Source organism: Juglans microcarpa x Juglans regia, chromosome 7S (genome assembly GCF_004785595.1).
Source record: "Juglans microcarpa x Juglans regia isolate MS1-56 chromosome 7S, Jm3101_v1.0, whole genome shotgun sequence".
NCBI lineage: Eukaryota > Viridiplantae > Streptophyta > Magnoliopsida > Fagales > Juglandaceae > Juglans > Juglans microcarpa x Juglans regia.
In genome coordinates, this window is record NC_054607.1 from 9,199,328 (window position 1) to 9,226,062 (window position 26,735).

Sequence of the window (26,735 nt, forward strand, 5' to 3'; positions counted from 1 at the left end):
TAACGTACTTAAAACGTTGCGTTTTATTTATATGAAACGCTGCGTTACATCAGTGATTCTAGTTTCATATTTTACAGTTACTTTAACTTTGTCCTTAGTCTATTAGAGAATTGGGAAACATGTTAGAGAAGAGGAATATAGAAGGGGAAAACGAGGGACTAGGGAAGGATTGATCAAAATTCTTGTAATTACAGACCCTTTTTGGATGATGGATTTCCTCGAACAATCCCTATTTCCATTTATGAAATTGTGGCATTACTTGCATCTTCTGTATTGTCTTGTTCGTTCTTTCATTCATTACTATCTCGTAAGGTTCTAGCACCAAGTGAAGCAGAGGGTAGCTAAAAATTTGGTATCCAGAGCCCACATCTTGATTGTAGAAGGCACAGACTCCAGGCAGTAGCAACATGCTCATCAACACCAAGTTGATTCCCATGAAGAAGGCATGCAAAACATCAATGAGAGGATCAACTTACGGATATGATTAGAACACTAATGGCACACCAAAATAACACTGTTAATAAAGAATTCCAAGTGGGGTTAGAGGGGTAACAAATGCATCACATAGGTGGATTCACAAGAGGGATTTGTTTAGATTTCCCTCACTTTGATGGGGATAATCCATCGAGTTGGATTTTCAAAGCAACACAATATTTTGATTTTCACCAAATACCCTATGCACAAAGGCTATTCATGACTTCTTACCACATGGAGGGAGAATCTTTGGTTTGGTACCAAGATGCCATGAAATCTGACCAATTCACGAGCAAATAAGCTTTTGTAGGAGCCTTATTGTTACGATTTGACCCTATGCCTACGATGACTTGATGGAAGCACTCACACGACTCAAACAAACCTCTTCAGTGGTAATTTATAAAGCTCAATTTGAGGCATTGTCTAATTGCCTAAGGGGATTATCAGATCATCATAAATCAAGTTGCTTTCTAAGTGGGTTGAAAGATGAAATTCGCTTACTTGTTCATATGTTAAACCCCAATAAATCTTGAAGCTGTGTTTGGATTAGCGAAGTTCAAGAGGAGTATTTGGCTACAACGAGGAAGTCTTCCTTTAAATTTGTGCCAGATAAAGGATTTTCCTCTCCTAGATAGATTCCTAGCACTTGGAGTCAAGGGAGTGAGGGGAGTAAGAAGGGGGCTAAGCACTTACCTCCAAATAGAAAAATATCATCCATTACTATGGATGACAAACGTCGTCAAGGGCTTTGTTATCACTGTGATGAGAAGTAGAACCCGGCACACATTTGCAAAACCCCAAAAACTCTTACAGTCACAGGAAGAATCTAAGGAGGTGGTAGAAAATCTTGACTGTGGAGGTGAAGTAAAAACAGATGAGCCACAACTAGCTGTAATTGAGCAACCTGAACTAGAAATTTCACTCAATGCAATAGCAGGAACACCAAGCTTCCATATGATGCAGCTCATTGGCAAGATACATGGTGAACAAGTTGTAGTTTTGGACTTAAGCAGTACACATAATTTCATGGACCCATGGATTGCACAGAAAACTCGGCTAAAGGTGGAAGAATCTAAGGCTATTTTAGTGAAAATAGCCAATAAAGAGGTGATACGTGGAGAAGGGCAGTGCTACAATCTGGCTATCACTCTCCAAGGTAACCATTTTAATCCCTCTTTTTATTTACTAAAGTTGGGAGGTTGTGACGTAGTTTTGGGGGTGAGTTGGTTACAAACCTTAGGCCCTATTATGTGGGGGTTTTCAAAGTTATCCATTGAATTTAGTGAATGTGGGAAAATAATTATTTTGAAGGGTTTAACTAATAGAGATCTCACTGTTTAAGGGGTGCAATAAATCAATAGTCACATCTATGAGTTGTGGTCAGTGACTATTTTGGCAATTAATGGAAAAAGACACTACTAAAAATTTCCAAAGTATACATGTTGAGATTCAAACCCTACTCAAGACCTTTAATAAGGTTTTTGACATACCTCATGGGTTACCCCCCCACTCGATCTCATGATTATAAGATTGTTTTAAAAGAGGGCACACAACCAATTTCTACTTGACCATACCGCTACCCTTACTATCAAAAAACTGAAATTGAGAAGATAATTGATGAGTTACTTCAGTCTGGGGTAATTTATCCTAGTTCCAGCCCACTCTCCTCCCCAGTTCTATTGGTTAGGAAGGTGAATGGTAGTTGGCGTCTATGTGTCAGTTACTGGCCCCTAAACAAGGAAATAGTGAAGACTAAGTTTCCTATACCAGTGATTGATGAATTGTTTGATGAGCTGTATGGGTCAATAGTGTTTCTAAACTGGACTTGAGATCCAATTATCACCAAATTCGAGTGGTTCCCGAATATGTCGCAAAAACAGCTTTTAGGACACACGAAGGGTACTATGTGTTCCTCGTGATGCCCTTTGGGCTCACCAACGCCCATTCCACATTTCAAGAGTAGATGAATGAGGTATTTCGACCCTTTTTTAGGAAGTTTGTTTTAGTGTTTTTTAATGATACTTTAGTTTACATCAAGTGTTGGGCAGACCACTTCACTTGGAGAAGGTATTGACAGTCTTACAAGAGCACAAGTTGTACGCTAAACTTTCAAAATGCAAGTTTTGTGTTTATGAAATCGATTAATTGGGGTATGTGGTTACTATTGATGGGGGTTAAGGTAGATGCCTCTAAAGTTGCTGCTATGTTGGAATGGCCTAAACAGAAGAATGCAAAGCCCTTAAACAGTTTTCTCGGGTTAACAGAGTTTTATCACAAGTTTATAAGCCTTAATGGCACCATTGCAGCCCCTTGACACAGTGAGAAAAAATTCTTTTGAGTGGACTAAAGATGTGGAATTGGCATTTAATGACCTCTAAAAGGCTGTGACACAACCACCTATACTAGACTCTCAGATTTTTCCCAACCTTTTATTGTGGAATGTGATGCAAGTGGAAAAAGAATAGGAGCAGTCCTAATACAGTCCAACCATCATATTGCTTAGATGAGCAAGGCACTTAAGAGGATGGCCCTCTTATTATTGACATGTGAAAATAAATTATTTGCTTTAGTAACAACAGTTCAAAAGTGGAAACCGTATCTTTTAGGTTGATCTTTCACTGTTAAGACTAACCAGCAAGCCCTCGAATTTCTATTAGAACAACGAGTGAGCACCATGGCTCAACAAAAGTGGTTGAGCAAACTCATGGGGTATGATTTCATTATTACTTATAAAAGAGGCAAAGAAAATAAGGTGACAGACGCCATATCTAGAAAATTAGAGGAGGAAGAACCACATGAAACAGTATTGGCTATGATCTCTTTCCCTACTCCCGATTGGGTGGAAGAGTTAAAGGCCAGTTATGGTGAATCAGTTGAGGCCCAAAAACTCATTTCCAATCTATCTAGCAGTTTAGATCAGCCTAAGGGGTTCGAACTTCAATAGGGTTTGATTCTGAAACGAGGGAGAATATTCATTGTACTAGAGTAAGCTTTTAAGTCTAAAATACTGCATTTCATTCATGAGGATCCAGTGGCAGGTCATTCAGGGTATCTGAAGACTTACCAGAGGGCTAAAAAAGATTTTATTTGGAAGGGCATAAAGAAGGATATCAAGAGTATGGTAAAGGAATGTGAGATTTGCCAGCATGTCAAATATGAAACCATACCCCCACTAGGACTGTTGCACCTATTACCTATTCCTCAGTAGGCTTGGGCTAACCTCTCTATGGATTTCATAGAGGGATTGCCTAAATCTCAAGGATTTGATGTTATTATGGTAGACGTCAATTGCTTTACCAAGTATGGTTATTTCATTCCACTTACACACCCTTATACAGTTTCTACCTAAGTCCATAGTATCAATTAGGGATCCTATTTTCGTGAGCTCCTTTTGGAAGATACTTTTCACACTACAAGGGTTTACCCTCCAATTCAGTTCAGCCTATCACCCACAAAGTGATGGCCAAACTAAAGCCCTCAACAAGTTTCTAGAGAATTGTCTTAGATGCTATGCAAGCAGCAAACCCAGCAAGTGGTAGCAATGGCTAGCCCTAGCAAAATGGTGGTACAATTCATTATACCACACAACCACAAAGATAACTCATTTCCAAATAGTTTATGGCTATCTTCACCACAGTTACTCTCTTATGTGCCAAGGACCACAACCAATAACGTTGTGGACCAATTACTCAGAACCAGACAATAGTTCTTAACTTTACTCAAAGAAAATTTACATACTATGCAAAATCGAATGAAAACATATGCTAATAAAAGAAGAAGAGAAAGAGAATTTCAGATAGGGGACTGACTGGGTGTACCTCATACTTCAGTCGTACCGGCAAAAATCCTTAATGAGCTGTAGGTAGGAACTTGAAGTTGTCTCCTCGTTTTTACGAGCCCTTCAAGGTGTTGTAGAAGGTAGGTAATGTTGCCTACCACCTAGATCCCCCCACGATAGCCAAACTCCACCCCACAACCTATAGCTTCACTGCCTCCGGTTGATACACATGGTGAGATTCTTCCAGAACCTCCGGTCGTGGTGGATAGACGCATGAGATGCCGTGGGGACAAGGCCTTGACTGAGGTGCTGATCAAATGGATGGGAACCACCGATGAAGATAACAAATGGGAACCTTTTTGGAGGCCACAACAACTTTACTCATTCCTTGTGGGTAAGGTGCTTTAGGGGAGGGGGTTTGTTAGGACTCTAGGCAACGAGGAAGGGAGGCTGAGATGGAACCCTAGCTGGAAGAGATGGATTTGTGCGGAAGTCGAACTGAAGTAAAGAAGAAAAAAGTTTGTTTTAGTTTAACTGAAAACAATGTGTTTTGAGTTACCAAACGGTGCATTTGGTGCTGGGTAGAAATGGCGTGTTGAGTCTGAATAAAGTGGTTGTTTCTTAGAACTTGTTTAAAACGTTGTGTTACATCAGTTATTCTAGTCTCGTATTTTATTGCTACTTTAACTTTGTCCTGAGTCTGTTAGAGAATTGAGAAGCATGTCAAAGAAGGGGAATATAAAAGGGAGGAAACGAGGGACTAAGGAAGGATTGATCAGAATTTTTGTAATTATAGACCCTTTTTGAAGGACAGATTGCCTCGAACAATCTCTATTTCCATTTATGAAATTGTGATATTACTTCCATCTTCCTTCTTGCCTTGTTCTTTCTTTCATTCATTACTGTCTGGTAAGGTCCCAGCACCAAGTGAAGCATAGGGTAGCTAACACGATTATCCTAAAACGATACATCGAAACATATTTGTATCAAAATATTTCGTTCTAATACCTCAACTGGAATGGAATTCAAAACCTTGAGTCTAGGACATCATAAACAACAAGACTAATGAATGAGAAGTACTAAGACCACAAAAAAGATTTTATAAAAGTAAATTCACAACCTAGCGCGGCTTCAAGTGATACGCCAGATCTACTTTATAATAAAAGTAATTTTACTATCTGAGGTATCACATCAAACCACGTTAGTTTATAAGTATATTTTTCTAAATTTTTTTATAACTAAAGTATTTCTCTAAACGAAATAAAAGACTTTACATGCTTTACCAAATTTACTAAAAAAAAAAAAAAAAAAAAAAAAACACGACGAATTTAAAGTATAAAAGGATGTAATTGTGTTAAGTGCTGTGTTAAGTGCACTCAGGCAGCATGTCTCTTGAGTGAACACATTTAAGCAATAAAAGTTTTTTTTTTTTTTTTTTTTTTTTATTTCCTAATACTAGCAGCTAGCCTTTGCAAATCTCCCAGACAAATATACATCGTTTTTTTTTCCTCCCTTTTCGTAAAATCCAGTCTCAAGAAAATTCGTAAAAATCTCAAAATTCTTCGTATTGAAACATACATTTTTTAATAAAAATGTTATTTTGAAGTAAATTGATTGAATATCCAAATTTATTATTGTATTATATTAAAAAAATTAAAATGAAGTGCTTAAAAAAATTTCCCTAGACTTCAATGCAAAAGACTGGCAAATCTCAATACTCGGCGGTTTCCTTCAAAAATGATAAACACAACATTTTATACAATATTTTATATAATAATATTTTAAAATAAGGAGTATTTTTATAAAATGCTTTATAAAATTAACGTAATTTTACAAAAATACATTTATTTTATAACCTATGTTGTAAAAAGTGTCGTGTAAAATGTTACGCACTACTCTCTGAATGAATTGTTGTCTCAACGGCGCGGCACAGTGTAATAGCTTAGTCTGTCTCTAGCACTCATCTCTCTCTAACATCACTCTAATCGCTCTGTAAGTCTCTCTTTTTTCTTGAATTATTGTATGGTTTCTTTGAGATTTTAGTCATTCCAATTAATGATGCGTAGGTTAGGCTTGTTCTTCATCTCTCTCTCTTTCTTCTTTTTTTTTTTTCTTTTTTTTTTTTTTTTAAGGTGGGTTAGGTTTTAATCTGGTTGTTTGCTGGGAAAACTTGGCAAAATACATGTTATCTATGAAAATAAGGCAGTATCAACTATCAAGCGCAAGCTATTTGCTCTTGGTTTTATTGGTGATGTCCTGAATGATGGATTTATCATTATGCAGTAAATGATATAGATAATACAAAAAAAGAAAGAGTTCTAAAATCTATGGATGGTTGATTTTAATTGCTTGAATAGAAGAGTACAGCATCAACCATGTTTCAGATGCGGCACGGGAGTCGCATACCCATGGTGGATAGTCTTAGCTCATGGTGGGTTGATTGGTTGGTTGTGGCTCTGTCAATAGTTTTTGAGAGGTTAATGGTATCATTTTACTTCCCATTCACACACACACACACACACAGAGGCCTCTTAGCAAATGGTTGGTCGGTTGATTGGTTCGTTGTAGCCCTGTCCATAGGTTTTGAGAGGTTAATCGTATCATTGTACATCCTATTTAGGTTGTGCATCGCACCAAGTGGATGGGTGGTAAATTCATTCATTCGCAAGAAAAAATATGCACTCATTCTGTTCCTTCGATGCTTGAAATTGAATCCAGCTACACTCATGCTGGGAGGGGAACATCTAGCTCTGGGAGTCAGTTGGGTCTTGAAAAACTTCCCTGATGCCTTTCTATGGCCTTGGGGGAGGATTGAATCTTAGACTAGCGTAGTTGATTGGTAGTCATTCATGGGCTGGACTGGATGGGAGTTAGGTTGAAGTCCTTTAAGAAGTGCTTATGTGGGAGAAACAATATTACACTTCATTTAAATTCAATATCAGCAGTGGGCCATCTAATTTAGACCCCTCAACTCCTGTGTTATTTCATGATGCTTTATTTCTAGTGTCTTCTTCATGGAGGAAGGGGATAGAGGGGTGCAATAAGTAGTGTCTTCTTCATAGTGTTTTCTTCATTGATGAAAAATAAGTATTTCTCTTGGTAATGAGGTGTTCTCTGTAAGCAATTCATTGTTCAATTGGAATTGAGCTTTGAGTAGAAGTGGGCTGAATACTTAATGCCATGTATTTTGGGTGTTGACCTACATATTCTTTCCTCCACTTATTATTATTTTCTTTCCTTTTGATGCATATCAAGTTAAAGAGATATGTTCAGATTTGTTCAATCTGTGTTAAGAGCTGAAGAACTATGGTTTTCGCCGTCATTTACATTTACATTTATTTTATGTACTTCAAACTATGAAGCTCATATTCCACAAAGTATAGTGAGTGAGAGGAGCTTTATAACTCCTTATCATACAATTGATAGAAAATGATTGCTGATGAGAATCAAGTGCTCTTGTCCAAGACTCTGTTTTTTTTAAATATAATTTCTTGACTTGTGGAAAATGGTATGAGTTTGATTTATCCAAAAGGTTATCTTATTATCTTACAATGTGCCCACAATACTTATGGAAGATTGAAGAGTAATGGGAATATGATTTATCTAACCTTGGCTTCCCCTTCTCTCACAAAATCCTGGCTTTGTCCTTAAGCCAATAAAGTAAATCCATTGGCAAAGTCTTCCAGAACACATAACCGTCCACCCCCCCTCCCCCCACAAAAAAAAAAAAAAAAAGTAAAATGTTTCAAACCTTTAGTTTAGACTTTTTCTCACTAAACTCAGTGTTGATCTAATCTATACATGACTAGGAGTACATGCTGATATCTACTTAATGGGGAAATCGGGAGTTGACGAAAAGATACTCAGCTACAACGATGTTGTACTCAGACAATCTGATTTGGAGATCCTTAGCGGCCCATATTTCCTCAATGATCGCATTATTGAGTTCTATTTCAGCTATCTTTCTTCACGCTATCCTACTAAGGACGTCTTACTTGTTCCACCTTCGATTGCTTTCTGGATTATGAATTGCCCGGTTGTTGAAAGTCTCAAAGATTTTCTTGAGCCCCTTCATTTGCCTGACAAGAAACTGGCAATTTTTCCTGTAAATGACAATGATGATGTAAGCAAAGCTGAAGGTGGGTCTCATTGGAGCTTACTTGCATTTGAGAAGAAATCTAATGTATTTGTTCATCATGATAGCTTTAGGGGGATCAATAAACGGCATGCCAAGCAACTATTTAATGCTGTTGTTGGATATATGGGGGCCTCCGATTCAGCGCCAGGTGCTACTTATCTGGAATGCAATGATTCACCACAGCAAGTAAACAGTTATGACTGTGGCTTATATGTGACAGCCATTGCAAGAGCTATATGCAGCTGGCATGAAAGTGGGGAAGACAAGGACAGAGATGGCTTGTGGTTTTCTGCTGTGAAGCAACAAGTCACTCCATCAAGTGTTGCCACGATGCGAGATGAGATCCTGAGCGAAATCAGAGGTTTAATGCCACAAAGTAGTCTGGCCGTTACAAAATGAGGGTTTGAAAAGTAGACATTTGCGAAAATCTTCTCAAACTATAATTCAGCTGTCCATGACTCTCATACTCTTAAGCTATCTACAAAATGTACAATATCTGATTGCATTAGATGTTTTTGTTTTTTTTTTCCTTTTTTCCTGGTAAAAAGGGAGGAGGAAGAGAGTTAAAAGGGGGTGTTAAGCTTAGGAGACCCATGTATGGCCATTTGTCGCTGCAAACTTCAGATAGTACACATACATAGATGATAGACCTTTAAACTTGTTGCTCACATGAATAAACACCATTCCCCCTACTATCCACATAGTCATGTTTAACTTGGGGTTCTTTTTCTTCCATGTGCTTTAGTAAGCCTATGATGTTAAAGATGCACGTTGCTCAAATTACAGATGATGATGTTTTGCTAAATTCGTGGTCTTAGTTTGCAAGTTAAAGAGGAATAACTCATCTTCTGACAAAATTCATGTTTGATTTTGGGGCAACTTCCTTTCATAGGGTTTCTTATTGGTAGATTAGGGCTATGACTGGTCTTTTGGTAGTGGCTGTGGAGATTGCCATATGGACTTGCTATTTGAAAGGTCAGCTAGCCCTCATCCATGGTCAAATTTAGATTGCTGTTCAATTATTTCATTGTAATTTTCGACCTAAGAATACTGTAGGATTTGAACCTGCGACATTGGGCTTTGGATTTGGAGGCCCACCGAACTGAACTAAGAGTGTTTATACGGAAAGAGTGTGATGTAAACCCAAATTGATATGAACTATCAGATTCTACATTAATAGCACTGAATTACTTTAAGAAAGTAGATTTGGATCGAGTTCATAGAATAATTGTGCGGTTTGATCGGGGAGTAGATGTCCGTCAATTTTCTTACTTGAAGTAGGATCTCCTTCTAGCCATCAATCTCGGCCAGTGGCCAGTTTCTACTCCTAGTTTCACTTCATCAGCCTTCAATTCTCACAAATCTATCCATACTTCAAATCAATTCTAATTCCTTCTTTATCTGATACGTACAAGTGATATCCCCAGTTTAGAAACTACACAAAAAACTCTATGCACGATGAGATTTGGTCCAATTCACACGCTCAACTGTTCTTTTGAATTTTAATAGTACCATGCACTTGCAATATGATTTTAAGATACAGTGAGTTGCAAATAAATAGTGATTGTTTTCAATCGATACACTCTTAATGAGTAGATTTCTGAAAACCGTAACAAGTAGCTGTGGTTGTGGAATAGGAAGAATTGCATTTTGCAAGTACAAACAGAACATGTTCTGCAAGAGAGTAAAAGAAGAAGAATTAAAATAGTGTCATTGCTGTTATCACCTTATGCTCCCAACAGCTGGCTTTCAATCTGGTGAAAAATAAGGAAAAAGAATAGAATTAGAGGACTGAGGTTGAGAGGAAATACCATTGTAAGGTTGATTTGATGCAGAGCAAAAACAGCAAGTGCCTTGAAAAGAACTTCAGGACCCTCCTCTAGTGAGATGACTCTACTTGTCTGAGAAATATATACCACAATCAGTAATTAAACTCAGTTTGAAAACAGATCAGTTGGCATGGATGACCAACTAAGAGCAGTTCCCAAAGCAAACAAAAATGAAATGGTAATTCTACTGCCACTACAAGAAAAATAATTATCTGACGGATTATTTGCGACGATAATGACTATTTATAACAAATACAGACTCATTTTGACAAGAAATAATAATTTTCGCTAGAAATAACTGATTATAAATGAACAGTTTTTTTGTAGTGTGCCTGTAAATTATTCGCATCTTGTAAGGGTTGACCTTGAATTGCCAATCTATTATGTCTGGAATTATGGTTTCTCTTGCAAGCATTAGAAATCGAGTAACATTGTCACAATCAATATCCTTTTAAAGATGGGGAGGAAAAGGCAAGCAATCCAATTTAGTGATGAATAGCTGCCAAATTCCAATAAAATTATCAAAACACCCAAAAGGCTAGGTTGATACAACCTGAATGTTTTGAGCAAGTATATTCAATCCATAGATTATTGCAGCTGTAGATCTTTTAGTTTGTATGATGCAATATGCCATGCAGTTTCAGCAAATTCAAGTCAGCAACATTAGTAAAAAAGTCATTAATATTTGAAATTGTGGTCTAAATATTAAAGTATGCAATCTAAGACAAGAAAATAGACAACAGGGTTCACCCAAGGCTCTCTAGCCCGAGTCATGAAAGTGATCAATATCCCACAACAATCAGAGTTTCTCAAATATGGGAAGAATCGGGTCTGGGCTTGACTTTTTTACTAAGAACCTTCAATGAACACCATTTCAAATGCTTGGTATATACCGATTATTACCATTTTAACATCTCGTGTTCTCGGACAAAAGGCTGAGCTGCATGGTCCTCAAATGGCATCCACTAGAGAAGAGAAAATTAAAATTAAAAAATAATAATAATTAATGTTAGCAAATTGCAAACAGATTTGAGGGGTGAGATAAGAATTTTGTATTTTATTTGAAGTTTAAAATATTATGTTTTAATATTATTATTGTTTTGAGATTTGAAAAAGTTGAATTATTTATTATATTTTGTATGAGAATTTGAAAAATGTGTAATAATGAAATAAGATGAGAATTCTATATTTTGTCTTGTACCCCAAACCAGCTTCATCGCCATATTTCAAAAATTATAGCAAATTAGATTTTAGTCATAACTTCCATCATTTTCCATGTATTCTGTAGTTAGTGATGTGCATACTCCATAGCATACCAAAGATGGGGATATAAGAGATACGCTACTTTCTTCCGGTTATCCCAACAAGGGCAATAAAGCAGGCATGAAAAGATACCAACGACATTTTGATTATCAAATAATTCAACTTTACTGAAACTTCTAATCCAAAGATCAAAAGAAAATCATACCATCATGTAGACCATAAGCTTTGACTTACTCCTCATCAACATAAGTAAAGCTTGATTTAAAAATTAAAAAAAAAAAAAAAAACATAAGTAAAGCTTGATTACATGATATAAAAATAAACATTATGAAAAAGTTTAATAAATATGTTGATAAAAAATAAGTTAATTACTAAATTCTATCTCAAAACTTTCAACATTATCCAATGAGACACGAAGATCAATGGGTATTGAATCCTTCGACCAATATTATGCACAAACGAGTGTCTCAACTGTTCTTGGAGATAGTGAACTACGAAATGGGTCAGTAGTTAAACTAACTCGCCCAACTGTCTTAAATATTTTCTTTAACTTCTCATTCTTCATTTTAAATAGTTTAATACAGTCTCTCGTTGCAATGATTCAAGATGATACTTGAAACCTTGGTTCAAGCGATCTACATACCTTCCTAAATCCTTGAGCTTGCACTATTTATCTTAAATGGAAGCTCATAACAAATTATAATTTCAGCAATTATCATTCGTATATTTTTCGAATCAAATTTATGTGCATTTATGGAGTTACTGGCATCACTATCTCCAACTCCCTCAAGAGCCCCGGCCCTCACGACTCATAGTTTGTTGATTTATAAGTCTAATTCTATGAAGATGTTGCTTGCAAGTACTAAGATATTGCAGCATACTTGATGTGGCCAAATTGATGATCATCCATTTTTCAAGTTACTCAAATACTGCCATAGAACCCATCAAAGTACTATATAAGTACTATCTATAGAAGACAAAGAATTCAAAGGGTATAAAGTAGTGAAATAAGTGATAATGGCATTTGCCTTTGAACCTCTGAATCCCAAATACCTCAGTGGAGATAAAATCATGCCCATTTGAAATCTTCAAGTCATTTTAATTTATTCATAATTCAATAACTATCTAGGTAAGTTCAATCATTGGAATGAATGCCTACCATCCATTTTTTTATAAAAATGCAGTTGATTGATCACTTTGGCCAGATCAACTGCTACCGCAAGCCACTATTTCTAATAACGCAAACAACCACCCTTACTCTAACAAGCAAAACGTTGCTCTAAAGCCCGCCTGAAGACATGGTACTACAAGATGAAAGATAAGGGAACAAAACCTATTAGGGCCTAATCGGCGGGACGATTGCCGATCGATATTTCTCACACTTCCACTACACTATGTGAGAGAGAGATAATAGAACAGAAAACAATGAAACAAGAATTACTCGTCGTGTAATTACTAGAAATGTGAAAACCCAATTAGAATGGCTTGGTAAAGAAGCTCTCACCGCTCTCTCTTTCTGGCTCTCAAGAAAAAGAACTCTCTCTCCAGAAATTACACCATCTCAAAAATGAAAAAAAAAATGTCATCTTATGGATCCAGCTTCTAGCTAGATCCGTTTTGACAAAAAAATCAAAGTTCTAAACCAAATCATCTGATTCCGAAAAATAAATAAAGAAAGAAATATCATAATCTCATCTCGGGAGGGTTTACGTTTAGAATATTACTAAACTCCGTTGTTGACTCGACCACGAATTGTGATGACGAACGACGACCACAAACGGAGAGGTGGCTAGGGTTTGAGGAGAAGAGCTCGATTCAAAACGTATTACTCGATGATTGGTTTCGACCGATATTAGGATGGAGCAAACCCATTATTGGACTTGATCCGATGAACCCAACTTTTCTCAGGTGGACCCATGTCGGATCTTGCGGACGGATCGGCCAGGGCCTTTTATGCACATGCCTAAGTAGTACTAGCTATATAATCCAATGTTATTCCCAAAATTCAAGCTTGAAAGAGTGATGTAAAGACTTATGTACGTAGGCAGCTAGCACATTAACTCACGATCTATCAACTCTCTCTCTCTCTCTCTCTCTCTCTCTCTACATGCATTCATCATGCATGAACGTACATTTCAAATGCCTTCTAGCTAGCTCTCATGCATGTACTAGGTTAAGTCCGTTACAGAAATGCAACCTCAATTTGGAGTGTTGTATTTCAAAACGGATTAGATTGTTTACATGCAGCAGTTACAGTAGTACTTCGTTTTCTTCGGCCTTTTCCCTATATATTAATAATGCTCAAACCGAACAAAATGCCCAAATCCAATCCTTAATTACCGAATCCCTTACTATATATATACGCTAGCTAGCTTGTGCATGCCCCTCGTGACCTAGCTAGCTAGTTCCCACCACTCTCCTGCCAAATGAGTAATGCTACTTATAATTTTAAAGTACACAAGCGGTGTGTAGTCGTTTTAAAAAATAGTAGAGTTTACTATTAAAAAATTAATTTTTTTTTTTTATGTAAGTCTCATATTTATTCATTTTTTATAAAGTGATTGTGCAGCACTTGAATACTCACAACTACAACGTCTATCATTTCTCTTGCCAAATAATCTGAAACTAATAATGATAGTGGCTCTAAGGCTGCGTTTGGATGTTGAAGTCAGTTGAGTTGAGTTGAGTTGAGTTAAGATAATAAAATATTGTTAGAATATTATTTTTTAATATTATTATTATTTTGAAATTTGAAAAAGTTGATTTGTTTATTATATTTTGTGTTAGAATTTGAAAAAGTTGTAATGATGAGTTGAGATGCGTTGATGATCCAAATTACGAAGCCTTAATATAGATGATGATCATGATTTCGGATATTATGCGTACATATATAGGGTACCCGAGCCAGATTTTGCATATTATATATATGTATATACGTATGTATATATGTATGTGTCATGTGTGCGCGCTTGGTTGGCCCAAGGGTACATAGTATTAAGGCTACCTAGGTCATTGCCTAAGTCCAGCGCCTCCCGGCCACCTTATATAAGGCCTCCTTAAAAAAAAAAAAAAGGTGATGTTTTTATTTTATTTTTTTAGAAAAATATAAAAAAGTACATTAATAAAACAAACTTATACAATTTTTATATTTTTTTAACGTGGAAGGCCCCATGATATCAAATCTTATTTTTAATACAATGAATAATCTATATTTTAAATAAATCTTTTAAGATCTTGCTAAAATGAGGCACGAAATTTATAATGTGGCCTCATTTTAAATTTTTGTATTAAATATAAATTCAAAAACATATATTTAAAAATTTTAAGAAAATTTTGAAAAATATTCAAGATAATAATTTTTATTCTATTGTATTGTAACTAAACATGACTCGCAAAAATTTTGACTTAAGCCTCAATTTATAATAGGCTACCCCTATATATGTATATATCATGTTTAATTAAGGTATTGAAAATTTTACATGCATCATGTACATTAGGCCGGGTCGAGGGCATGGACTCTTTTTTAAGGAACTTAGGCATATTTCCAACTACGAGTTTTGTTATACATAAGACGATGTCTTAGCTCATCACTTATAGTGGGAACTGTTAAAACTTAAAAAAAAATTAAATTATCAATAATTTTTTAGCATAGCGTTCCGCATCAACGGTATGTTGGATATCATGTTAAAAATAAAGTTTCTAAGGGCAGGTTTGGGGGATGGGATGAGACATAAAATTCTCATCTCATCTCATCTTATCATTACACCTTTTTCAAATCCCTATGCAAAATATAATAAACAATTCAACTTTTTCAAATCTCAATTCACCTTTTTCAAATCCCAATACAATAATAATATTAAAATACAATATTTTAAACTCTCAAACAAAATATAAAATTCTCATCTCACCCCCCAAACCTGCCCTAAATATATTTTCTCTCCAACCATTGAGATCACTTGGGCCAGCTTTTATAGGGTTTTTACTGATTGCCACAACAAATACGGAATTACACGATCAAACAAGTTAGATGAGAAAATAAGGCTTATGGGTCTAATAAATAAATTAACCTAATCCATCCCAAATCCACCGGTCAAATCAATGGAGAGTTGGAGTGATTGACGATTTTTACGCAGTCTAAACAGGCTTCGTTTGTTTTTATAAATAAGATGAATTGAAATGAGATAAAAGTTAAAAATTGAATAAAATATTATTATAATATTTTTTTTAATATTATTTTTTTTAAAATTTTAAAAAAATTGAATTATTTATTTTATTTTATATAAAAATTTAATAAATTTATAATAATTAGATAAAATGAGATTATATATTTTGAAAAACAAACGAGGCTAGTAGATTGAGATGCTAAAATTGAAATATCGCAGGCTCGCAGCCAATTAGGACACCAGCTTGCACCGAGTAATTTGCCATTTTGTGAAAGCCAATGCAAGCATGAAACACATACTCTTTGCTCCATATTAGAAGAATAATAATACTATGCAGCTTCATTTTATTTTCTCATTTTGACCGTTTAATTATTTTATTTATTTATTTATTTTTATTTATTAATTAAGTAAGTGATTATTAATATATTGATATATTTTTTTATTTTTTAAAAATATTTAAATATGTTAATAAAAATAAAAATAAAAAATAAAATTTATACTAATAAGCACATCTCACAATCAAAACTGACAGCACACTAGCACTATCCTTTAAGAAATTGAGGACAAATTTTCTTCTTGACGTAGAATTAATTAAAGGTAGAGAAAGCATGGATGTGACAGAGAGTGCGTCCCACACAAGCCATTGGCGACAGCGTGCGACACTTGTGCCGGTAGTTTGACAATTATATACCGTTGATCATAACGATAGGCAGTAATACGTACATGATCTACCTAACTTCCATACCTGAAGAATTTGGAGAATAGAAGAGGAACAGGCTTCTGTTGATCAGATATTACACCTAGCAAGATGGAGAGAGCGGACATAAAGATGGTCGAGACCAAATAAAGAAAGAACATGGAGTGAGGGAGAATCGAAAAATAAATATTTTAATTATAAATAAATATTATAAAAATAAATTTATAAATTAACAAGATTTATTGTGATATATTAAATTATAAAATTATTTTTATTATAAAATAAATCTAATATAATTTATAAAATTATATCAATTTATCTTTATAAAATCTCTTTACAATATGAAGGTACTTTTGGGAGGAGACTGTTTATATTTGAAGAGAAAAGAGTAAAAAAAAATGAAATTTAAAAAGTAAATAAAAAAAAGATTTATTATGTATTAATTATTATTTATTTTTATATCTCATATTTATAATTTTTTTATTATAAAATATAGAGTATGAGATAATAAATTATATCATAAGAAATGAATTTTTATTAAAAAAAAAATTCAACAGAAATAATTGAAAAGAAAAACATTCTTGGAGTTATGTGTGATCCAACTCATCAGTGCTCAGTGATGATCAATCTGCACAGTTTCTGATGTGAGATTCTGCAGATCAGTGAATGCCAGTTTCTTTTTTTTTTTTTTTTTTTTTTAATATTTATGAGCATCCATAGATACTTTTCTTCACAGGCGATGCAACCCTACTCCCACTCTATCTATCTATCTATCTACGTCTTTGCACACCTTCCCATTCTACTTTAACTTTTCTCTCCCTTCTGTGTTTTCCTTGACTGCTAAGTTTGACCAGTCAACTCACTTGACTCATCCCTAGCCTATGGTATCGTGTTCACACTATACTATTCATGATCTATGGTCCCACCACATTAATGTTTGCCTGTTGTTGTCAATTTCTTTTTTTTTTTTTTGCCTCATCACTTCTTTGAATCATCAATTATTTCATTGGAAAAATATTATATTTTTTATTTACTTTTTTGGAGGAAAATGGGGGCTAAAGCAAAATTTCAAGGGATCCAAAGTATATATCATAGTGGAATCAATCATTGTTTGCTTATTATAATGCTCACACTTGTCAGTCATACATACATGCATACAAACATGCAGATGAGATCAGGATTTAGAATTTTAATTTGTTGGTGGCTTTGGCTTTCCCCCAGGCTAGCTATTCCAAGAATCTTGGCCTATAAATGGAAATATTCTCAGAAATATTAAAGCTGCATAGATATATATGAACCATCTGATCTCAATAATTGCTTGATTGGCTGATGATCATCACATGATGATCAGTGATTAACTTAAAAGGATTGCAAACAATGATGGTTTCATTTTTTTATGATATATTAAGGTTAGCTTCTAGTACTCATGTTCTAGTTCTAGTTCTAATTATAGTTGGATCACTTCAAATGATGGAATATGGAAGAGGAAAAGAGGCTTCCAACTGCTATTATATATATATATACATATACCATGATTTAGGAACTATGAATGATTAATCGTGCTAGCCCAGAAATTAATGGAGATAGAAAAGACAGAAAGCTAAAGTTCATCGATCTTTCATGATCTTGATCGATCTGTTTGACATCGATCATGTATTCAATCAAACATTCCATGATTGTGCTGCTTTTAATTATAAAAACCACACATTTTGTCAGAATTCAAAAGCTAATCTCTCGATCGATTGCTCATCTTCTTAAAGATGTAAATTATATATTAATAAAGGTATAGACATGCGTTTAAAGATACCATGCAAACACTTCTTTATATCTCTAAGAACCAACCCCATTTCATTAGTACATGAATACTTTTGGGAAATGAAAGGTGGCCGGAATTAAGAGAAAGTGGTTTAATTCCCATAGAAGGAAATGAAAGATTAACTAAAAATTGCTTCTTTGCTAATGTATCATGAGAAAAAGAATTTGAGATCAAGAATTGCATTGATTTATTTTATGACTTAAAACTTGTAATGTTTTAAGACCCATCTTATTAATATCGAATATTTACAAAATAGGTCTCATACTTGAAAATTACATTTATTTGAATTCCAATACGATGTTCAATCCTGATTTGATTGCACTACAAGAAAACTGCATATTTGTTGCCAACTATTTCCTGTGAAAATGATTATTTCCTATCAAAAGTAGTCTATTTTCATCGCAAATAGTCATTATCAAATCCATCACAGATGCTTTAATCAATATTATAGTCTATTTTCTTGTAGTGATGAAGTTGCATATAAACTTTAGATTTGAATGATAAGTTCCAAGATCAAGTGTGGACGCGTGTTATATCCTTTTTAATCAATATTCATATTCATGTAGACCCTTTGATTTGAATATGCCTAAAATTGTAGACCAATTTAGATGATCATTCAAACGAAGTTTTTTTCTGTCGGGTGCCCATCAAATCTACGTAGATTCCAAGTGTCGCCTATAAACTATTGGTTAATCACTCTTTACCCAACATAACCATATATTCTATTATATGAGATTGTACCTTTAGTTTTTTCTTTTATATAGATCGGTTTGGATTTGGATTTCAAAGCAACTATGATTCCCCAAATCCAAGATTTTTTTAAGAAAATTCTAAAATCTAATTTGGCTAATTTGGTGTAAATCCAAATCTAGATTTTAATATATGATCCAATTAATAGGATATTTGGATTTTAAAGACCCAAATCTAAATCCTTCTTATCCCCAAATCCAACCATCCAAACGCACCATAATGCAACACATAATGACATAACAATTGACAAACAGATACGTTTATGAGATGATGAAAGGATAATGAGAAAAAAGATGATGAATAGATTTTTTCAATAAGAAGATGAATTCGTTTTAAGCATATACAATTTACATATCGAACTATCCGATTATTCAAACAGAATATTAATGGTAATATTTATACTAACCCCCGACTCAAGTTTTTGGATTTTGCTATTTTGATTATGCATTTACACAATATTATTCCTAAAACAAATTTGAAAAAAGATCCAAGCCAAGTTCCATAATATATTATGGAGATCATCATGATCATCCCCATAGGGACAGTACCCATGTGAAACCAAAGCAGCACAAAGCAAAGCAAAAGCAACATTCTGCTGGTGGGCCATGCATGTTGCACATTCTGTTTATGTGTGTAACACATGAAATATTGGATGGATGTTTGAATGAATATTGAAGAAGAAGAACAAAGATCCTCCTGTCAGTACTGTCATCAGTATTGTCCCCAGGCCCCCACTTCCCTGGCCTCTCTGTCTTAGCATCATTAAACAATGTTCACATGCATCGACAGAAGTACCTTAATCAAACAGTAACAGCGGACGACAACACGGCCTATATATGTACTGTATGTATCATGTAGTGATGAATGATCAATCAACATCTTTTACTTGTACTCACACCATACAGTTCAAGAACAAAAACAAAAAGAAGAAAATATGAACAGATCATGGGGACGAATCACATTTAATTAACTCCATATATATATATAATAATATATATGTATGCACTATTTTAGTAGATAACAACTCTAAATATATAAACATATATAATTGAAAATGATGAGATTTAAGATAAATATCAACATTTGGGGACAACTAAATCCAAAGTAAATTTTCTGTGTGTTTTTTGGAACACGAAGTTTGTGTTTCGTGGGCTAAGGGAGGAGAGATGGAGGTGCATGGGATTTTGGCAAAGGAATGGGACTGGTCTACCTGGGGACCTAATCCGGCTGGGGTTGGGGATAGGGTGTGGGGTCCATAAAAATAGTTGCATCCACGCGAGTAAGGGACCCACGCAATGACAAAGGCTGTGGGAGTTTCTGATCTCTCATCTGAAACCGTTGCAGAACAGAACAGTTCATTTGAGAGAGAGAATAGAGGGATGACTCGAATTTTCTTGAAAATGCTTTCTCTGCGTGCAAGGCTAAGCCAACCAACCTCATCGATCATCCCGTAGGGGAATCCCTATCATTACTCTCTCTCTCTCTCTCTATCATGGGGATTGCTTTATGTATATATATCCACAGAGAGGTGGCTCTACTTCCTCACTTCTGCATGACTGCCTAATACATCTCTTGTTTTTCTTCCTTCAAACTCCTTTCTCAAGCCTCTCTCTTCCTCTCTTTCACTCTCTCTCACAGACAACCTCAGAAAACATAGCAAATACAAAGACTTGTTACAAATACAAAGATTTGCATGGGATGGATCCTTCAAGTGCACAACACCAGGTAGGAATTAGGGAAGCTAGCTTCTTTTCTTTGAAGAGTGGTGTTTAATTATTGGCTTTTCTCTTTTATTTAACAAGCTAGTGATCATTTGGCGTTCTGGGTCTTATGCCGAAAGATGACACCTTCAGTTATATGTTATAAGTTACTTTGGTGTCACAAGAGGTTAATTAGATAAATAAATATTGTAATTGATCTTCGTCTTTGTTTTCTGTGCTTTCTGTTGTGTTTTCTTCGAAAAGATACTTGTGTTGCTGGGTTAATTAATTTATGGCACTAAAATGGCTCGCTAGCTTCTAAATTCCAAACAAATATTCCATTTGCTCGACACTTGATCTTTTTGGCTTTAAATATATAGCACCGCTCTATATGTTCTATATTGTTCTATAATTTTTGGTTTCTTGAGAAGAACTTGGACCGGTGGCTTTGAGGTTTAGATTTTACATGAAATTGCACCTACTACTAAAGAGCTAGAAAGTTCTCTACCTCCTTGTATGTGATCCGTTTCCTCTCAAGGAGAAATGAAACGATAACTCGAACTTTTCGAATCGTGCCTCCTTAACCCAATTTTCATTTCACTTAATTTGCTAAGTAGCTTTCTAGGCAGTCAAAATGGAAATTTCACTCAGATTTCTTTCTTCTGGAAATTAAAGCTTCTTCTCATGAGACTGCATCTTCATGTTAATCTATGTACGTATCAGAGTATGTATCACTGCTGGATGATTATTATGAAAGCTAGAGCACTAAGCATATACATGAGAAGATGGATCTTCTGGCTTGAAGTTAATGATTTGTGGTTATAGATATTTTTTAAAATTTTTTGGTATGATCTTCAGGAAATGCCCGACCATATGCTGGAAAACATGATGGTATGTTTAAAAGGACAGCCTGACAGCAGGAAGCCAAGGCCACAACCAGAGCAAGCTCTAAAATGCCCGAGATGTGACTCCACAAACACCAAATTTTGTTACTACAACAACTACAGCCTCTCTCAGCCACGCTACTTCTGCAAATCATGTAGGAGATACTGGACCAAAGGAGGAACATTGAGGAATGTCCCAGTTGGTGGAGGTTGCAGGAGGAACAAGAGATCTTCATCTTCATCATCATCAGCAACATCATCTTCATCATCAAAGAGAACCCAAGATCAACAGCCAGCCATGACACCAAACATGACCAACCCTAGTCTCGGAGCCGGCTTCCCATCCCTAAGTTATGATTCTCCCAATGACCTCAGTCTTGCATTTGCTAGGCTACAAAAACAGTCATGTGGGCAGCTGGCTTTTGATGATGAGCAAGATTTTCCCATGGGAAATGCTGCTGGCTTTCTTGGTTCTCTTAGGAATGGCTTTCTTGACAACCAGAGTGTTTTTCCGAATATGTATTATAATGGGTATGATAATAATGGGAGCTTGGGAGAGGCGGGCATTAATGGTGGTGAAGGCGTTGGGATTATTCGAGAAATGGCCGCTCTGCAGCCATACGAAGAACTGGGTAATTATGCAGCAGCAACGGCTGTGACAGTGACAACCATGAAGCAAGAACTGTGCAGCAGTGGTAGAGAAAATGAGAATCGAGTCTGGTGGGGATTCCCTTGGCAGCTAAATGCGAATGGAATGAGCATTGATGCTCTTGATTCGGGAAGAGAAAGCTGGAATGGAATTGCTCCATCTTCTTGGCATGGCCTCATTAACAGCCCTCTATTGTAGGTACCCTGGAAGTTCTTAAAAAGGTATGCAGGAGACAAAGAAAGCCATAGAATTTCCTCTCTTATTAGATTCAAATATTAGTTTTTTTAGTCTTTTCGGTTGTGTTAAGAGAGATCTGATTCACCAGAATCGATCATCTCTATCTGAATTCGTTTGTATTTTTCCTTTCAATATTCCCTTTTCATTTCGGGTTCCTTTTATTGGTTGATAAACTTATGAAATCTCAGATTTGTTTGCTAACCAAGCCAAGAATCTTGTGAAGGTTGACAGTTATAAAAAACAGTTCCAGAGAGAGAGAGAGAGAGAGTGATGTTTCATGGTTTCTGCAGTCTGAACACTGAACTCTGTGAAATCTGAAGCATTAAAAAAAGGTAGATGTTGCAGGAGCTTGGATTTAAATGAGTGGTTCATTCAAGATATTCTGCCATGATTGCATCTTATTTTCCAAGTACTAGATTCTAGCTAGGAATATAGTAACAGCATATTAAAGTGAAAGAATACTATATAATATGATAACGGGAGTTGATATATATATATATATATATATATATATATATAAGAATTTCAGTGAAGCATTTGGCACCAAATTCGGGATGGATTTTCTTGTTTCCGGCGGACAATATCTAAGTTAGGATCTGCGCGTGAGTGTGTAGTCAGTACTTAATAATAATCAGTTTCATAGTTATTGGAATCCGAAAATCAATACTTTTTTAGAAGAGTTATATCAGTGCACAAAAATAAATTTATAATCTAAAATATTGTATTAAGTCACAGTTTGTGAGTTCACTTAAAAATATTCTAACCAAGTTGGCTTGCTGCGAAGATCATGCATGTTGATGTGAGTGAGACTTTCCTTTTTGTCTCTAATTTGAAAGGTTTTGTTGCTGATGAAGACTATATATATCTCTTTCCGTAGGTCGAAAATTAAAAGTGCAAAACTCGAATAATCTATAGCATGAGATGTGATTCCAAAAACAAAAGTTAAGACGCTCTAATTGTACAAGACCATAATTGAATATAATTAACATTTTTATGTGACGCGATTCATCTAATTAATGGCTTAAGAAAGGCCCAAAGTCACGCTCGAGAGTCCATATATTATACTCTAAAAGAAGTAGTAGTGAAGATTATGATTGGAGTACCTTGAAGGGTACTTAGAACTTTCTGTTTTTTCAAAAAGATATGTCAATTAGGTTATAATCATTAAATCATTTGACTGATAAGAACCAAACACTCATGGAACTATAGCATGATTTTTTGAAGGATATATCAACTGGAATGTTGGTCTCTTTGCTCTCCGCATTCGAAAGATCTTCACCATTCCTTTTAAAGCGGACCAAAAGAGACACCCCTAAATACTCCAATAGCCATTCCCCTTGCAGTCAAATCCTGCAATCAGCACCTCGTCCAAAATGGAGCACGAGAATGGCTATATATACAGTCAATTGAGTAGTACCATGCAAGTTTCAATGGAATCTAATGTGACGGTTTTTTTTTTTTTTCTTAAAAAAAACTTCTTTGCATAATCAAGTCCATAACTTAATCATCAATCCAAAAACCGTCTCTCCTTTTCTAACAATGAAGTTCTGATCTCTTATCTCTCCCTCCAACAAACCAACCCCCTCCAAGCTCCACCAGGCCTATGCCTATCTCGATCTCCTCGATCGCTTCTCCTCCCTCCTTCTCCGCCATTGGGTCTATCTTCCATTTTCTCCAACACTTTCCTAGTTTTTTTTTTCTACTTTAATGATGGTTGAGGAACATCTACTGTTTTCAAGTCTCCACACGGTTGTGTGCACGAAACCAATATCTTCACTGCCTATCAACTTGCCCTATTCGCTATTACAGTGAGTTCATTTCAATCCACACGAGGGCCTCACGTGCCGTGCATACATCATCTCATATCCATTACAACAAGACATATGTGCACCCCATTGCTAGGGATGGGGGAAACCTGGAGGAGAAGGAATCGACGGCGAGGGGCAGTGGCTATTCTAGGAGCTAGGAATGCGCAGAGGGACCGTTGCATGGTGGGAGAAGAGAGAGAGAGAGAGAGAGAGAGAGAGAGAGGCGATGTGCCTGAGAGTGAGTGAGGTTGCGGGGGGTTCGACGACGAGGGGCAATGGAGGGACGACAGCATGATAGGAGAAGAGAGAGAGAGGCAATATGTTGTGAAACCCTAACTAATCAAAATGACACCCTTTTTTCCTCTAGAAATGATGTTGTTTTGAATAGTCAGGGTTTCTACCTATGTTCTCCTTCTGAAAATGATGTCATTTTGCTTGAATGAGGTTTGGGTTGGGGGTTACATTGATGAACGACGTCGTTTTAACCCTGAACCCTATTTTGGGCTTGGCTGCTACGGTTTTGAGCTTTTAAATTTTTTTCCCTAAACCAAACCCTATTTTTTAAAACCCTAAATTGAATTTTAATCTTTTTTTTAGCCATAAGTTTTTTATTTAAGGTTTTTATAATTTTTCTCAACGCTAAATTTAATTGTTAGTATGTATTATTAATAAATATTAATTCACTAGTATCTAATTACATGTTATTATACTATAATATTTCGTGTTATTAACTTATTACATTAGACTTATTTCTATACTAAAATCTTACTTATTTTTATACTAGATTTATACTATAGTTTCTAATTACGTGTTATTATATTATAGTATTATGTGTTATTAACTTATTATATTATATTTATTTCTATACTAGTGTCTAATTACATGCTATTGTAATATAATATTACATGTTGTTATATTATAGTCGTGTCTAACTTATTTATAACTTATAACTATACTAGACTTATTTCTATACTAGTGTCTAATTTATTTCTATACCAGAGTACTTACACTATAGTGTCTAATTACATATTATCATACATTAGTATTGCATGTTATTATACTAATGTCTAACCTATTTCTAACTTAATTATATACTAAACTTATTTCTAATGTCTAATTACATGTTATGATATTATAGTATTACGCTTTTTTAACTTATTATATTAGATTTATTTCTATACTAGTGTCTAACTCATTTCTATATTTGATTATGTATGCTATTAATACTATGATGTTTACTTATACTGAATTATTAGTCTATTTATATTATAGTATAAGTATATATTTTATAAAATTAGCTCGTACAAGTATATTATTGAATTTAACTATATAAGTTCTAGTTATATAACTATACTAATATATATAATCAATATATAAATAATATATATTTTTATAACATATATATACTATTGAAGTCAGAGTCGAAGTCGGAGTCAAATTTTTGAATTTTTACTTAGCCCTAGACATGATACATGAAAATCATTTAATATAAGATTCACATTAGAAATCATAAACAATTTAATATAAGAACTGATGAAAATCTAAGTATAAGCAAAGTACTACAAAAAGGCTACACTGAAACCTCTGGAGGAAGTGATACAAAGTGCTATATAAGGAGAAATCTGGTTGCAATGAATTTTTAATGACACCATTAATTCTTTTATCTTTATGGTAAACATATGACATAGTCCATCATAAACCACAGTTGATGCATTTTTCAATATGGTTGAAGCCCAACGTTGCGATTGACCGTTCCACGATAGTGACTTAGGCATTGATATGGTGCCCTTGTGTTTATCCATGAAAGTAAATAATAAATGAAATATAAATTAGAGAGAGACACACAAATTTACATAGTTTGTCATAAACACACAATTTACAGGGTGTTTGGGGGCAAATCCACTATGCTTGATATTTGTACAGTCTCTCATGGCGTCACTTATCTCTTAGTACAATTGAGGATAAAGACCCTTTTGCCTAGAGGAACAAGATGATGTCTTTGAACCCCCCAAGAGGAAAATAGAAGAAGCCCCCAAGAAGCTCATGGTGTCTGTAGGGAAATCCCTCGTGGCTGGGGGGTTACACTCTTGCCAGCCTTTCTCAATCTGTACGCATTGATCAATACATGACGGGTTCGTTTCCCACCACGAGAGCGGCAAGCTACGGTGGGCACCACTGCCTTCCTTTGGTGGCGGGCTTGTTGCCCTCCATGGTGAGGCCCTCTCGATTGGTGGGATCGTTCCCCACCACGAGGGTGGCAAGCTTTGGTGGGCAAGCCAAGCACTTGCCCACAGTCTCCTTTGGGTGGTATTGCCCGCCATTGCGAGGCCATCATGGCTAGCGAGTTGCCTGCCAACCAATATCTATCCAACGCGGGAGATCCTCTCTACATTCGTGGGGTGCCTCCGAGCACACCATTGGGCAAGGAGTGCCATTCTGGAGACATAATTCGTTTTTAATGATTTTTGAGGTCTCTCCTTATGGGTCCCACGACTGAAGATGCCCCTATGCCACCATCGGTACACACACAGTGGGCTAGTGGACTGCCG

The 26,735-nt window shown here is 35.4% G+C and overlaps 2 protein-coding genes across 2 annotated transcripts; both read left to right on the forward strand.

Annotated features, from left to right (window-relative positions):
• The first annotated feature begins 5,904 nt into the window (after nucleotides 1-5,904).
• On the forward strand, nucleotides 5,905-9,083 carry LOC121240717 (NEDD8-specific protease 1). The gene is made up of 3 exons (XM_041138229.1): nucleotides 5,905-5,982; nucleotides 6,157-6,244; nucleotides 8,062-9,083. The coding sequence occupies exon 3, from the start codon at nucleotides 8,085-8,087 to the stop codon at nucleotides 8,787-8,789; it is 705 nt and encodes a 234-aa protein (XP_040994163.1). The 5' UTR covers nucleotides 5,905-5,982; nucleotides 6,157-6,244; nucleotides 8,062-8,084; the 3' UTR covers nucleotides 8,790-9,083.
• Nucleotides 9,084-20,283: 11,200 nt separating this feature from the next.
• On the forward strand, nucleotides 20,284-22,579 carry LOC121240718 (dof zinc finger protein DOF2.1-like). Its single transcript, XM_041138230.1, has 2 exons — nucleotides 20,284-20,633; nucleotides 21,467-22,579. Exons 1-2 carry the CDS (start codon nucleotides 20,415-20,417, stop codon nucleotides 22,337-22,339), a joined length of 1,092 nt encoding a protein of 363 aa, XP_040994164.1. The 5' UTR covers nucleotides 20,284-20,414; the 3' UTR covers nucleotides 22,340-22,579.
• Nucleotides 22,580-26,735: the final 4,156 nt, after the last annotated feature.

Coding starts and splice junctions, on each gene's coding strand:
- LOC121240717 (XM_041138229.1), top strand. CDS start 8,085: ATGGGGAAATCGGGAGTTGACGAAAAGATACTCAGCTACAACGATGTT.
- LOC121240718 (XM_041138230.1), top strand. CDS start 20,415: ATGTATATATATCCACAGAGAGGTGGCTCTACTTCCTCACTTCTGCAT. Junction 20,634..21,466: donor CTTCAAGTGCACAACACCAG/GTAGGAATTAGG, acceptor TATGATCTTCAG/GAAATGCCCGACCATATGCT.